At 45.6% G+C, this 14441-nt stretch overlaps 1 protein-coding gene across 1 annotated transcript in view; it reads right to left on the bottom strand.

Annotated features, from left to right (window-relative positions):
* SIAH3 (siah E3 ubiquitin protein ligase family member 3) overlaps positions 1-13962 on the bottom strand; it is a 41499-nt gene extending 27537 nt beyond the window's left edge. Inside the window, exon 1 of the mRNA XM_066571347.1 lies at positions 13569-13962. Within this exon, the coding sequence (XP_066427444.1) occupies positions 13569-13703 (135 nt within the window). The 5' untranslated portion in view covers positions 13704-13962. The remainder of the gene's footprint in view (positions 1-13568) is intronic.
* Positions 13963-14441: the final 479 nt, after the last annotated feature.

Here is a 14441-nt window from a genome sequence, read left to right as displayed (position 1 = left end):
CGGGCGGCGATGGCACACTGCGCAATGCTGAGGCGGCATGATTGCTCCTTCCCTTCTCAGTGGTGGCTGCATATTAACCATGGATTAATGAGCCCTCCAAGTATTACTTAATGCTCTCAAAATGCTTTATATTTTCTACTTACATTGTAATAATCATTAAGGAATTAAAGTATAAAAAAAATTATCAACTTAGATGGCTACAGTTAAGCTTCAGCATCCTCATTTTTTTCTTACCTGTTTACAGTGATGAGATCAGTAGAGCACATCCTTTGGCCTTACTGACACCAAAAAGATTGGCAACTTCACAGTATATATGGCAACAGCATCAGTTTTGCAGATGGGCCCATTGCACACACAATGAAAGATAACCTACACAGGTAATTTAACTATTTTGGCTTCCACCCCAAACTACTTAACTGATGTCAGAGAATATTGTCCCTCACTAATTTATAGAGAGACAAACCAAAGACACAGATTCCTGCAGGGCATCCCAGCTCGATGCTGGCTCCTGCAGCTCCAGCAGCGTGATGGAGTGCCCATGGCATGGCCTGTCAGGTTTGGAGGCAGATAGACCGCAAGGCCTTGTCAGGATGCTATTGAACAGATCCTGTCCCTGCAGGGCTTGTTAGTTCAGACACAGCACCCACCTGATGCATCTATTTATCCCCTGGGCTCAGCCTGGCTCATATCCAGCCTCTGCTGCACCTCTGCTCCATCTATTCTTGCATCTTGGCTCCAAGACCTAGAGGGGCAGGAAACAGCCTGCCAGGGCTGTTGGTGTGCCCAAAGGCTCTGTTTGTACATGGAGGGGAAAGGCAGATCTGGGTGCAGAGGAAAGCACAGCAGACTCTGTCACTGTTCCCTGTAACCTGATTTTGCCCATGAACTCAGGAACAGATGGATGGGCCTTGGGGAAATCTTGGTGATGCCCACCAAGATATAGGGTTGTTCCCCACCAGGGAAACAAATTACTGACAAAATCCAGACCTAAATTGTAGGACTTCTTGGCTACAGAGGGTAGATTTTTGTTCAACTTTTAACACTCAGCTATTTGCAAGTACCAGGTGGCATAGGTCTTCCTGGAGCACCTGAGCTGTAATTTTGGGTCATCCAGAACTGAAGGAGGCTGCAGTCCACTGCCTGACTTGCCTGTAGAGAGCCTCAAGGTACTTTTCCACAAAAAAACCAAACCCCTCAAAAGCTACTTGATCTGCAAATTTCTTCTAAAAACCAAGAAGCAAAAGTTACTATTACAAAAAATGCTGAAAGGCTGCTTTTGGCAGATTTTCCCTCTGAGTGAGCAATGAAAAGGTTTTCCCTTTCCCAGCATCTGCTCCATCAGACTGAGTTCTCTTGCTACCGGCTGTTCATTGGCCGCTGGCAAACTGAAGTTGCTTTAGTTAAAGCAGCAAATAAGCAAAATATCCAGACACAGCCTGGATTTATCTGTGAACTGGGATGTTCTTTTCTAATCACTGGTTTATTATTAAAAAATCATTAAAAGCTTAAAAATTATTAAGAGATACCAGTAAGCTCATGTTTAGCTGCAAGTATAAATTATCTCCAGTTGCCTTGTGAAGCTTCTGGAAATTAAACTGCTTTCAGATCTGTTTTATGATAGTGCCTTCATCTTTTACCAACAGCCTGAAACAAAATTCAGTCTTTATAATCAGTTATTTACAAACCAGTGGTTATGTTTGTGCAACCATTCACAACCTTAATATTTTTGAGTTTCTTTTTCGAAATATTTTCTATGACAGAAAAAACTCAGTAAAAGTTGAATTTTCTTTTAAAGCTGTATCATTTCCCATGTGATTTAGACCTTTGAGATTCCAGGCAGGAACAGTAATTGGACAAAGGGTTCCAGTTTGGCTGTATGGGGTGAATTACTGCAAGCATTTGCATCTGTTTTCCTGACACAGTTTAAATCTTGACCTGGGCACAGCTATGAATTGTCTGCAGGCAGACACGTACCTATTTGTAAGGAATGTGCTCCTGCTGCGTTGCTACCTTCTTTGAGTTTGCACTCTGCTGAGGTTGGCATGTGGCTATGAAAAACTTGTATTTTCAGCCACTCCCTGGATCACAAATAATGAGAAGTTTAACCTTCTTGAGTTAATGTGTTGAGGGAAATATTTATATGGGACACTGCTTGGCTTAACAAGGGTGAAGACTTCCACAAAAAGTGTTTGCCAGAATGATGACAAAGAAGAAACTGAATGAGCCAGACAACACCCTGACCACACCACAACTATTTCCTAGGAGTGTGAGAAGAGAAAATAAGATGTGAACATATCTCCCAAGCCAACAAACCTGAAACAAAACATTTTTGAAGGACCTGTGTCTTGGGCTCCTGTCAGATACCTTATGGTGAATCTTGCTATGGTGGCCTAGGACATTCCTGATTCCAGGACCAACACAGCCACTGCCAAGGCAGCATTTCAGCTGTCTCTCTAGTCTGACATACAAATGCAAACTATTTTAATAAGCCCATAAAAGCCTGTGAAATGGGTTGGAGCTGGCCTGAGGACCAAGCTTGTTTCCCCCTCTGCTGCTGCTGCAGCAGAGCTATGACAGCCTTTAAGGAACCAACAAAGTCATGGGGAATGGCAATACTTCCCTCCAATAAAGCCCCCCAACAAAACACAGGTCACCCACAGACTTGCATACTGCAAAACATGAGCTGGCCTAAAAAGGCTGGGAAAATCAGCATTTCCTCACCTCTAGTGATGCTATTTCATCCTGCACCTCTGTCTTTCAGTGATCAAAGACAAACAAAAACAGACTCCTTTGAGCCTGTGAGCAGACCCAGAATCCAGTCAGGGAACAGAAATTACACTACCTAAGTAACCTCTCTGCTTTGTGCCTCTTTGCACAGCAAATTAACACAGCTTGCACATCCAAAAGCAGGTCTGAAGCATCAGGGATTCTACCACAGGGGGAAAGTAATCATGAAGCAGTTAATTGAATAAGCCCAGGAATTTTCTTTCTGCTGGAAGCCATCCCACAAGGAGAATGAGAGGAAGATTTGTCCAAGTGGATTATTTTCTCCATGTGACTTGCTCCACATTATTTTCTCCACTCAGCACTCTTTAGGAGCATGTTTACACTTCTGCCATGGTACAAAGTTTTTTCTGGTAGATATTGAACAATGTCTTCTCATTGTCAGAATTTATTTAGCATTGCTTGTGATTACAAATGAGGGTGCTTGTCCCAAAGCATATTTTGGAGTATGTCTTACTGTCATTTGCCATCCCTCATCTGCCACAGTGACCTCCTTTCCAGTCCAGACTGATTTAATTAGCTGGTGATGTCTCTGGGCTTTGGACCACCATGAGGATTCACATTTTGGATGAGTTTAAATTACCAGATACTTGTAGCTCCATACTTTTTCACTGGTGTCAGTCTCCTGTGCTGCACCTTGGATTCCCAAGTGCAACCCACAAGACTTTCTGTCTGCCTTCTTTGTTCTTTTCAGATACAGTTTTCTGATATGACTTGGTTTGGTCACTGTTGAGGCAAATGTTCAAAATTTCTCTCAACACCCTTACACTGCTGCACTTGCTTCAAGTTCAAGTCTTTTTATTCAGATTAATGGATACTTTCTTGAAGAAAACTTCTAAATTATTTAATGTTGTATTCAATCCTGCTTTAAATCAGAGTCCTTTGAAAAAACTCTCAATTTAGTGTTTATCCTGTATTAACACTAACTCATATTTTACTAACATTACTAACATTGTTAGCACCAAGTTCTGTTTTTATAGAGTATTGCAGGGTCAGAACACTTTGGGTGGGAAAGGAGTTCCGGGCAGTTGTGGATGCGATTTCAGAAATTGCACTGCAGCTGGTTTACAGTCCTGCTAACACAGCTCAGGATGAGGCTGGTCTGTGCCCCAAGGGTAAACTACTGGCTCATGTTCAGCTTATTTACCATGTAGGTGCCCTTTGTCCCTCTGTCTTACTTGGAAAAGGTAATAAAATCCATGCTTTATTCACTCACTCTGCCTGAAATTCTCTGTTGTCAACTAGTTCAAAAAGTAATTCCCTACTTTTTTCCTGGTGATGAGTTTCTTGTAGTAGAAATAAATTGAAAGCTCCAGCATTCAGTTATGTTGCCAGACATTTTTTGCTATATCTGAAATCTCCCTAAAAGCTTTCTTTTCTGGAGTGGAAAGGAAGCTGTCTTACCTGAACCTGTATGAAACAGCGAACATAATATTCGGTGTTACTGGGCCCAAACTTTTGGATTTGTCTTAAGGAGATAACTATCCTGCTTGGTTTTCCTTTTGCATGAGTCAAAGGAACTGTAGGGTACCAGAGGGGCTCATTTAATTTAACTTCAGCTAGGCAAAAATGACATATCCATCCCAAGCTAGTCTTCCAGCTTCCTTGATTGTTGATGGCAAGAAAATCAGTCTTTCTTTGAAATGTGGCTGATCCTGGACTCCTAAGGATGTTGCACCACAGAGAGAACCTCAGCTCTCAGGCAGAAAAAGCAGGGAACTCACAGTACTGCCCTCCTTTTACCAGCAAAGCCTGGACTCCCCTGGCCTGTGGTGTGCCTTTTCATACAGGGAGTCCAACCAGCATAGAGAGCACCTCCCTGTGTGCAGCCAGGTGCCCTCAGCAGGGCAGACATTGCAATGCAGCACTCAGACATCCCTGCTGAGGAGGAGGGTGTCTTCAGTATGCCCTGAGCCCTTGAAAAGAGGTGGGTAAGTCTGCTGAACTCCAGCAGGTTTTTCATATGGTCCTTTGCTGGACTGAGTTTGATAATTTTCAGAACAAGTATGTCTGAGTGTCTGATCCTGCAAAACATCCATCTATTTCCATCTGTGCATCTTCTTGACACTGTGCCCCGAGCACTCCTGCTGAGGCTGGGGTACTGCCACAATCATCCCACTTGCCACCATCCTGCTGCTCCCATTTCAGCCTCTCATTTTCACAAAGCCTGAAGGTGCCTGTAACCACCCCCTCACCCCAGCTGCCCTGTGTAATCCCTGTGTGGTGGTCATTTACTCCATTTTTAGGCTTATTACTCTGCCTATTTTCCACATGGTGGTTTCCAGGAGTGGAAGAACATTTTTATCCTCTGCTGATGTGGTTTTCTGCTCTGTAGCATCTGCCTCCTTGCTCATCTATAGCATTTGTGCTCTGCACAAGGAGATGTTACCAATTTAATATTTTTCTGTCTTATTTATGCTCCATTTCTCTGTTTCTCTTTACATTTCAGCTGGCATTTGATATGAAAGAGTGTGTGATCTTGTGTTTAAAATATTCACAAGGACTCGTGTCTCTTCTCAGCTATGCATTTACTAGGAGCTGATGGGCACTTCATCAGCTACTCTGAACCCTAATATTTCCATGTGTGAAATACTAAGGCTGTTTGAATGATTTATTTTTTACTGAGGAGGCTAATCTGGAAGTGAAAAAGGGTTTCAGTTTGGATCAGTTCAGAATGAAATTGCTCTGGAAGAGAAGATTAGAACTGAAAGCATTGCATCTGGCATGGAAATAGGTGGTTAATTTCTTCCCAAAGTTGTTTCAAACATTTCTGTCTTTTAAAAAAAGAACACCAAAATAAACACACAAAGTACTCAGAGGTCTCTGCTGTTCTCCTCCAGTGACGCTTTCATGGTATTGCTGAGACGAAAGGGGAGAGCTAAAGATAAATCCATTAATGTTATATAAGATGCTCAGAAATGCCTCTAAATAAATAAAAGTACTTCAGATTGTACACTGCACACGTGTCAGGAAATTTATTGGCAGTGCCAAGATGCTCTTCCCCTCTTCCCTCTTTGGAGAATGCTGCAGGAGAGCTGAGCAGAAGCATTGCAGGTGGTTATTAGCAGCAGGTCACCCAGAGCAATTTTCAGGAAGTCTCCATGCACGAGAGAAATTTTTCCATTCAGCACAGCCATAAATAATCCCAAGGGGTAAGAGCTTTGTGTGAGGTTCTGAAAAACAGCTGAGCCAGTTCCCTGCCCAGCTGCTTGCCCTTGCAGCGTGGAAGCAGAAGGGACGTGAGTCTACTTTGGCGGCGTGCACACGAAACCACCAGCTTAAATCCCTGCTGGAAGTGGATTTGCTTTGCCACACCAAAGCAGAGGGCAGATATTCTCTTTGGGGAGCTGGTGGGATCATTTCCATGTCTCACTATGCTGGGTGGACAGCAAGGGCTGTGGCTCCTTCACTTGGACCTGCTTGCTCGAGCTCCAGGCCAGTGCAGGATGGCAATTAAGTTTTGCAGGCATGTAAAGCCCTTGGCTCCCTTGCCAGCTGCATCCACAGCTGGTGACACAATGTTTCACTGCTTTTTGCAGCTCTCCTGGTCTTGCCTGTGATCATGTTAAAGTGAAACTTCATCTGTCAATAGCAAAATTGGTGACATCAAGGATTGAATGATTGTGATTTCTTCTGAAACAGCTTGGAGGAAAGTAAGACATCCAAAGTTGCAGTGAAGTTAGTGATGCTTTCCTTTCAGCAGGAGCAAGAAAAGCCCCAAATTAGGTTTTTGAATGACAGATGAGGAGAACCTTTTGCTTTAAGACTTTGGTACAGCAGGGAATGGGAAACATGAAAAAGAGCAAGAGCAGAGAAGAAAAGATACTTAACAAAAAGAGGCAAGATATGGAAAGAAAGAAAAAGAATGCAGTCTGATAAGGTGTTCAACGAAGAACATCCATGTCTTTTACTTCCAGATACACCACATGCAGACAGAGGTGGGCTGGGAAGTTGCTGTCATGTTCAGCTAGACACAAACAGCTTCCTCTAGCTCCATCAGAAGTTGAAGTGGCTCAGCTCTGCTCAGTTCTGCTGCAAAACTCACAGCAAAGGCAGGCACAGTGTATGCCCAAACCTTGTGGAGCTCTCCAAAGGAATTCCCTCCTTTTTGGTGGCTCATGTGCTGCCTGACACACACCTCCAGGGGCTCCAAAGAGAACCATGGCTCTGTGCCATCCTGTGCCATGCCATGTGTGCCAGTGCCAATGCCACAAGAGGCGCCAAGGGCAGCCCATCGTGGTCATTGCTCCCATGGTCACCATGCCAGGGGAGCAGCATGCAGCCAGGAGAGCATGGCTGCATCCTCCCTTCCTCCTCACTTCCCCACTCAGTTGCCAGTAAAGCTGCATAAATACTGTCCTTCCCCCACTGCCACCCTGTGAAATTATTGCAGGATTCAGTTTTTCTCTCTTGAGCACTCAGTTGAGGGGTGCCAATTTCCTGTTGTAGGGGGAAGACTTTGGAGGTGCCAAAAGAGACACAAAGTCTCAGCTCTGAGCCAGGCAGGACAAGAATTATGGGCTTTTAAACAGCGTAGAAAGCACCGAAGTCCCAGGAAGGCAGGGCACAGACACAGCAGCTCCTCTCCCTCATTTTACCAGAGCTCTTAGGATCCAATGTGCTACCTTTAAACTCAATTTCTTACATTACATAAGAAGCTCAGGTTGTTACTGAGAAAAAAATGAAGGTTTTAAATGTCACCCAGCTACATATGCTGGGAGTTCTTTGCTACAAGGTGAGAATCTTAATGGTTAAACAAAAAATTGCACTCTGTAAATTCTGACTTTGAGGCAAAATTCATGGTGTCTGGGAACCTGACTGAGGACATTTTAGCACCTGCAGAGACTTGCAGGACCATATTCAGTGTGCCTTTGATCTGCTGGGAAGCAGACTGAGACCTTGCCACTGATTTCATGTAATCAAGCCTTGTATTAAAGCATTCCTTTTTCCTCTGCACCCTCTGTGTTAGTCACAGCAATTCCTTTGGGACAGTATTTCTCCTGAGAGAGTTACCTGAGCTATTGTGTCTAATCCAAAGGGCTCCACTGAGAAATTCCTGATATTCCTGAGCCATATCAGAGTGGGTGGATTACAAAGTAATGTGTGGCAGTGTCTGATGGCTACTCCTCACCCTGCTGTCAAACACCCTGTCAACGGGAGAGACATTTCTCTAATATTAAAATAACAGCACTGTCTTCCATTCATAACATTTGACTTCAAATGTCCTGCAAGCAGGTCAGATTTAATATAGAATCAGAGAATCCTGGAATAGTTTGAGTTGGAAGGGACCTTTAAAGGCCATCTAGTTCAGTTCTAGTTCTGCAATGAGTCAGGGACATCTTCAACAAGAGCAGGCTGCTCAGAGCCCTGTCCAGCCTGACCTTGAATGTTTCCAGGTACAGGGCATAAACCACCACTCTGGGAAAGCTGCCAGTGTTTCACCATCCTTATCATAAAAAACTTCTTCGTTATATCTAATCTAAATCGATCGTCCTTCAGTTTAAAACCATTACCCCTTGTGCTACTGCCTCAAATTCACTCCCAAAATCAAATGTGGGTAGGAAAGGACTCAGTGCTTGCCCACTCGATCCCCCTCCAGGGCTGTAGCAGAACACGCAGGGCCAGTTAACAGTGGTAATTGACTTTCTGCTTGGGCTGGGAGGCGAGGAGAAGGAAGCCTGAGCCTGTGAGCACAGAAACTTCTGAGGTGGGGGCTCTTTCCTTCCCTGTCCCCAGAGACACCATGGTTGTTACTCTGTGGGACCAGCAGGAGCTGTCCCGCTTTGCAGCGCGCTCGCAGTGAATCCTGTGCTGCCCTTTGCCGTGGCCCACGGCGCTGCAGGTGGATGGATCTGCAGGATAAAGGTTAATGGCTTCTGGAGAGAGGGACTCTGGGGCCAGGAGGCAGCAGAGCCCCCAGGGAGAGCTGCCTGAGCTTGCTGTGCCTCCTGTCTGCAGGGCACCCTTAAAGTCACATCTCAGGACAGACCGAGCCTCCTGGGGTGACCCGGTCAGCTGGAATTCCTTCAAACAGAGGCAGGGCTGACAAAGCCCTGCCTGCTGCTATCCACATCCCTACAAAAGGATTTCAAATCTGAGGTGCCCAGTGCTCACACAGCCCTAGCTCACAGCTGGGGTGGGAAACAGGCAGAGGAGCCCAGGTTTGCAGGTAGCAGAGCATTTTGCAGATCCTCTCACTGCAGCTGTCAAAATTCTGCTGGACATTGGGGCCAAATGCTACTTTGTCCCCAAATCACAGCCCTGCATGGGAGATTTGAGGTTGTCTGGGCTGAGACAGTGGCATCTGGGCATTGTTAGCAGCAGGTTTCATAGTTGCTCTCCTCCCTTGCACCAGTAAATAGATCTCATGGGGGTGTAATGCACCCTAGCACTTTAATCCTCCTGGGGATAAAGTGGATTACAATGCTGTTTGGCTGGGCACTGGGTGTAGAGCCAAACTGTTATAACAGGATTCAAATCCCTTCCCTAAGTCAGAGCAGATTTGCTTGTTGCTTTAAAAACTAGCTGAAAGACAGCTTGGACCCATAAACCATGTTACAACCCTTTTAGAATATTAAGATTGAACTATTCTATCACCTTGTTTGAATAATTTTTTTTTTTTTTGTAATTCAACAAGTTCCTTGAAGTCCTACAGAGGTGGAGATTGGTGTTTTTACAAGAGTAACGTAAACACAGTTTTTTATCATTTAAAAGAGCAGTTTTCATGCTCCCCAAAGAAATAAAAATTGTGTGTAAAAAGCTAGTAACTCCTTGAATGAAGAAGATCTGTTTTACTCAGCCATATGCAGCATCTCATGAAGCATCAGCACCTGTCTGGAATGTGATTGCACTGCTGTCCCCTGCCTGGCTATTGGGACAGGGACTGATGCTAAGGAGTGAGGATACCCCCTCAACTTCACCTTCTTTCCAGTTTGCAGTTCTGGGGAGAATTGTTATTGACAGGGGGCAAATGGACAAGAATTCACAGAGCTTCACCTCTGCAGGATGAGAAAACCCTGCCCATTTCTTCCATGCAAATGGAGAACCTTTAAACTTTCCCTGTATGCTGGGACCTGCAGGCAGCAGCATAAGTGTTGCTCCTTTAATTGCTATGGCTTTGGAGGGAGCAGCTACTTGGCTAGAGAGCTCTGTTGCCCAGCTCTGTCTCTCCAAGGGAAGATGTCATGTTGACCACATGCTTGAAAGAAGGCAGGTTACAAAGTAATGGATACAATATGATTGACGAGGAAGGTGACCTATAGAAGCGTGGTAAGTAAGTGGTTTTCTCTGCTTGGCAAGTGAATTTTGATCCCAGCATAGCACTGTGAGATGCTGCTATGTCTGGGAAAGCTTTGTAGGAGGACAAAGAGCAGAAAGTGGCAAGAAGGACAAAGGCTCCAAAACAAACACCCCCTCCTGTTCATACTCCTGCCAAACCAACAAAACAGAGGGGGACAGTTGCAAAATTGTCTTTCTTTCTTAGAGTCACCCATGTCTGCCTGTTGAGTGCAGGAAAAATAGCAGCAGATCAATAGAGGTGTCTGTACTGACACTTTTCCATCTTGCCCTTTAGGAAACACAGAAATGTTCATAAGCCTTCCCAATTAATGAGCCTTTCAGGGGGAAAAAATACATGGGGTTCTCTCCAAGTGTGTGCTTCTCTACCAACCTCTGGATCTCTCCTAAAAGAAGAGGTAAGTGACAGGCTCTGGTCATTGTCAGAGGTCCAGGCTGTGATGATGATGACAGCATTCTGGCATAACTTTACAGGAGTGCCCCCTTGGCCTGGCTGTGGGTCTGTGAAAGCAGAAGCTGGTGCAACCTTCCCTGGAGGGCACCAGGGCTCCTCTACTGCTCACTGAGTGCTTTCTGTGATGCCACATCTCTGACACACATAAGTGATCACCAGCTACAGATCCTCCTGTGTGGGCTGAGTCCCACTACATCCCTGAGCACTCCCTTGGGTGGAAGGAGTGAAAATGGAGGTCCTGCAGCAGTTGACTTCAATGAAGTTATGTGTATTGGCACTGATTGAAGACCTGGCCCGTGTGAAGGATGTCAATGTGCATAATGACACCAGAGTGTGATGCCTGTCATTCATCATTTGCACCAATCAGTCAGGAGTCCCCTTGCACCAGCACTGTGGAGATACAGAATAAAGTAATCCCTTTGCAAAGGGCTTATGATTTTGGAGTAAGCACAAATTTTTTTTTGAAGAAAAAGGGGAGAAATTACATTGCTCCCAGCCCTTGTTTCCTAGCAGGTTTGTATTCATCGACCGCGAACCTTAATACAATTTTCACTCCACTTGTCAATTGTTAAGATAGATTTGGGGGCTGTCAACAAAATGTTACAGTTGAAAAGACCCAGCTAGAAATAATAGACTAAGAAACATCAAAGTAGTCATAATACTGTAAATCACCACAGAAAAATAACTTTGGCCCTTTCACATTTCATGGTCCCTTAGATGCCTTTTGAGAGCAACAACAGCCTCCCTGTGCATCCCTGGGGGAGAAATGGGCACCCTGAGAAGCACGTTCACCTGGCTTCAGTCTGACACCAGGCTTTGGGCAAGGTGCCTTGCTTGCCTGGAGCCAGCAGGCTCCAGTTGGCCCACAGGCTGCTGTGGGTGAGCAACTGTTTGTGTCATGCTGGGCACAGAGGGACCTGATCCCCACATCTCCTCTGGATGCTGCCACAAAGTGGTGATGCATTCCTTACACAGCTGGAGGGAAGCTGAACACCTGGGGAGCACATCAGGGCTAAAGCCCACCATATTTATGTGGCTGGTTGTGACCTGGGTAACCTGGAGCACTTGCACAGCACGTTTCACTCTACAATCAGAGGGGTTTATCACAGCAGAGGGTTTCTCATCAGCTTGCTCATCTGAATGGTGTCTCAACAGGCTCCTGTGCCTTTGGGTTCCCAGTGCAGCCTTATCAGGGGAGCAATTCCCACCTCAGTTATGACAATTCTTACTGGGGCTTCACTGACACACCAGACCTTTTCCTAGAGTGTCCTGTTTGTTTCCAAGAGAATTTGCTTCCAATGCCTGCATTCAAAGGCTGCCACAGCAGGACTCAGATTGTTCATCTTTCTGCAGGGCTTTCAGTCTTAAAAGTGAAGAGCTTGGGCACAGGGGATTTTAGTAAAATGAAGTGCCCTATATGCTTAACACAGCTGCAGCTCCAAACATAGCAAACCTGCAACTCAGCAGGACCTGAAATGATAAACTTGGGTCTAGTCTTATGTAACAGTGGAGCAATAGTCATCTCCCTGTGTGTTTATGGGACCTTATCAGACAGTTCCACTGGCACTGAAATTGTACTGGGACCTGTTGTGTGTTGAAAGCCTTTTTTTCTGCTCACTTAAAAACAAAATAAAATTAAAATGATAGATGAAGGTAGCAGGAGACAGTCTCATAAAAGGGTTGAGCACAGAAGAATTCACTGACAAAATCTCCCCGTGCACTTAGGAATGCAGCTATTTCTTCTACCCATTCAGACAACCAGACTCTTTCAGATAATGACAGGGCTGTGTGTTTTTAACTTATCTTGTGAGGAGCTCGGTGCCGGGAGAGCCGAGCCTGCACCCCAGCGGTTCAGCCCCGGGCAGTGCGTGCCCCAGCCGGCAGCGCTCAGAGCGCAGCCTTGCGGGAAAATCCTCCCGGAGCCGGCGCCCTGCTAGAAACAATCTCCTTCTGCCTAAGCACAGCCTGAGACGGGAAAGATGACTGTGGAAAACATGCCCTTTCTTTTTTTTTTTTTTTTTTTTTTTTTTTTGGTGAGGTGATGCTATTCTGAAGAGGGATTTACCCCATCAATGGACGTCCCAGGGACCAGGAGCTCGGGAAAGATGCTTCCTACAGCCCCCTCCAAGTACCTCCCAGGGACCCTTGCAGTGCCAAAAATAAGTTGTCCCGAATTAAATTAATTTCTAAGCTTGCATCAGGATAGCAGAGCTACCTCATGAGTCAGGTCAGCAAGGATTTCTCACAAAACAGAAGCCACTTCATTAAAGTTGGTCATTCACTAGTGTGATAAAGTAATTAAAGCCTCCTGATTGCTTTCTCCCCCTGCTGCTCCTTCTTTACAACAAACATGAAGGCTCCGGTATAGATGGAGCTGTTGACACTTTGTCAGTGAAAATTCAGAACCGTGCAAGTAAAAGAAATGTTTTTATGGGGACTATAAATAGTTTTGCATTAAAGCAAATATATCCTCCTTCCTAAAATAGATTCACCTTGCAAACAGCTTAAGGACAGTTTCAGCGCCAGAGGAATGTGTCCAACTCCCCCCAGGAGACAGAAACAGCCGGTTTTCCTCTGCAAACGGCAGCAGAGGAGATCCCTCTCCTGCCGCCCCCCTCTTCCTGTTCCCCACCGCCTGGCAGCATCCCTCTGTGCTGGGGTGTCAGCATGGGAGACCACACAGCACCCTTCGACTAGAAAGGGATGTTAATTCATCCAACTAACTTTTCCAATCATTTTCACTAAATGCTTGCAACATGCACGCTCATCGTGTGGGCGAAATGCAGGAGGAAACTTTGGGGAGGGGGAGCCGCGACTTCCCACGGTCGCTCGGAGCAGCGGGCTGCTTCTCCTTTGCTCCAAAGGGAATCATGCGTTCAGACAATGCAAACATCCTCTCTGCCAGGGCTGCAATGTGTTAACAGCACTCTCCCCTTGCTGCCAGAGCACAATTTCATTCCCTGTGGAGAATCACGGGTGGCGGCGGTGGGGACGACGAGGAGATGTTGGAAGAGAAAATATATTTTTAACTCACCTTGAGGCTGTGTGTTGGGTTGACGACGCAGACAAGTTGCCCGGCAGCTGAGAAAACCCTCTTTGCCTTGTAGTGCTGAAACCGCAGGTGAATAAGATCTAACACAGCCCCAAAGCACTGGGTGAAGAAAAGCATCACAACTTTTGGCGTTGCTGCTGCTGCTGCTCCTGCTCTGCTGCTGCTGCTGCTGCTGCTGCTGCTGCTGCTGCTGGCAGTGGGCAGGGGAAGCAGCCGGGGAGCTCCGGAGTCCTTGAGCCCGGGGTGGGAGTGTAGTCGGCGAGAGCTGCTCTCTGGCACAGCTTAGCATGCCTTCATATTCATCATCAAAATAAGACGGGAAGAGGCTTGCAGCAGCGGGGCGGCCAATGGAAAGGACAGGAATGTTATCCTTGAGGTCCGGAGACAGCCAATAACAAATGCCTCCCCTCCAGAAACTCCCTGATGAATTGAGCCTGGTGGAGAATGTATTATTGAACATTACCATACATCAGCACATTGCATTTATCTTGTGATTACAGCCAGTCATACGTAAGGCTGTGGAGATATGCAGGCAAAATTGATTGCTTAACATCTCCATTTATTAATTACCTTAATTTAACAAAGGAGTGCTCAGATAGCAAAGCTAAATGTAAGGCGCAGGGAAGAACCCTCCAGTGAAACTGTTGCAAAATAGCAAAAATAGGTTAAGCAGACTATGTTTTACTGAGGGAGAAAAATCAAATATGCAAAGAGAGTTACAGCTCCTTGCAGGGGTTAAGCAGAAGTAGAGCTTGCTACATAAATAGATTCTTACTGTCTGTGCAATCACAGGCTTCAATTTGGATTTTCACTGCTCTGAAGTTTTCTAAATTTTATATCCTGCTACTTCACAAG

This window comes from Molothrus aeneus, chromosome 2 (assembly GCF_037042795.1).
Source record: "Molothrus aeneus isolate 106 chromosome 2, BPBGC_Maene_1.0, whole genome shotgun sequence".
Classification (NCBI taxonomy): Eukaryota; Metazoa; Chordata; class Aves; order Passeriformes; family Icteridae; genus Molothrus; species Molothrus aeneus.
Note: the sequence above shows the minus strand (reverse complement) of the source record. Positions and strands in the feature narration are given on the sequence as shown.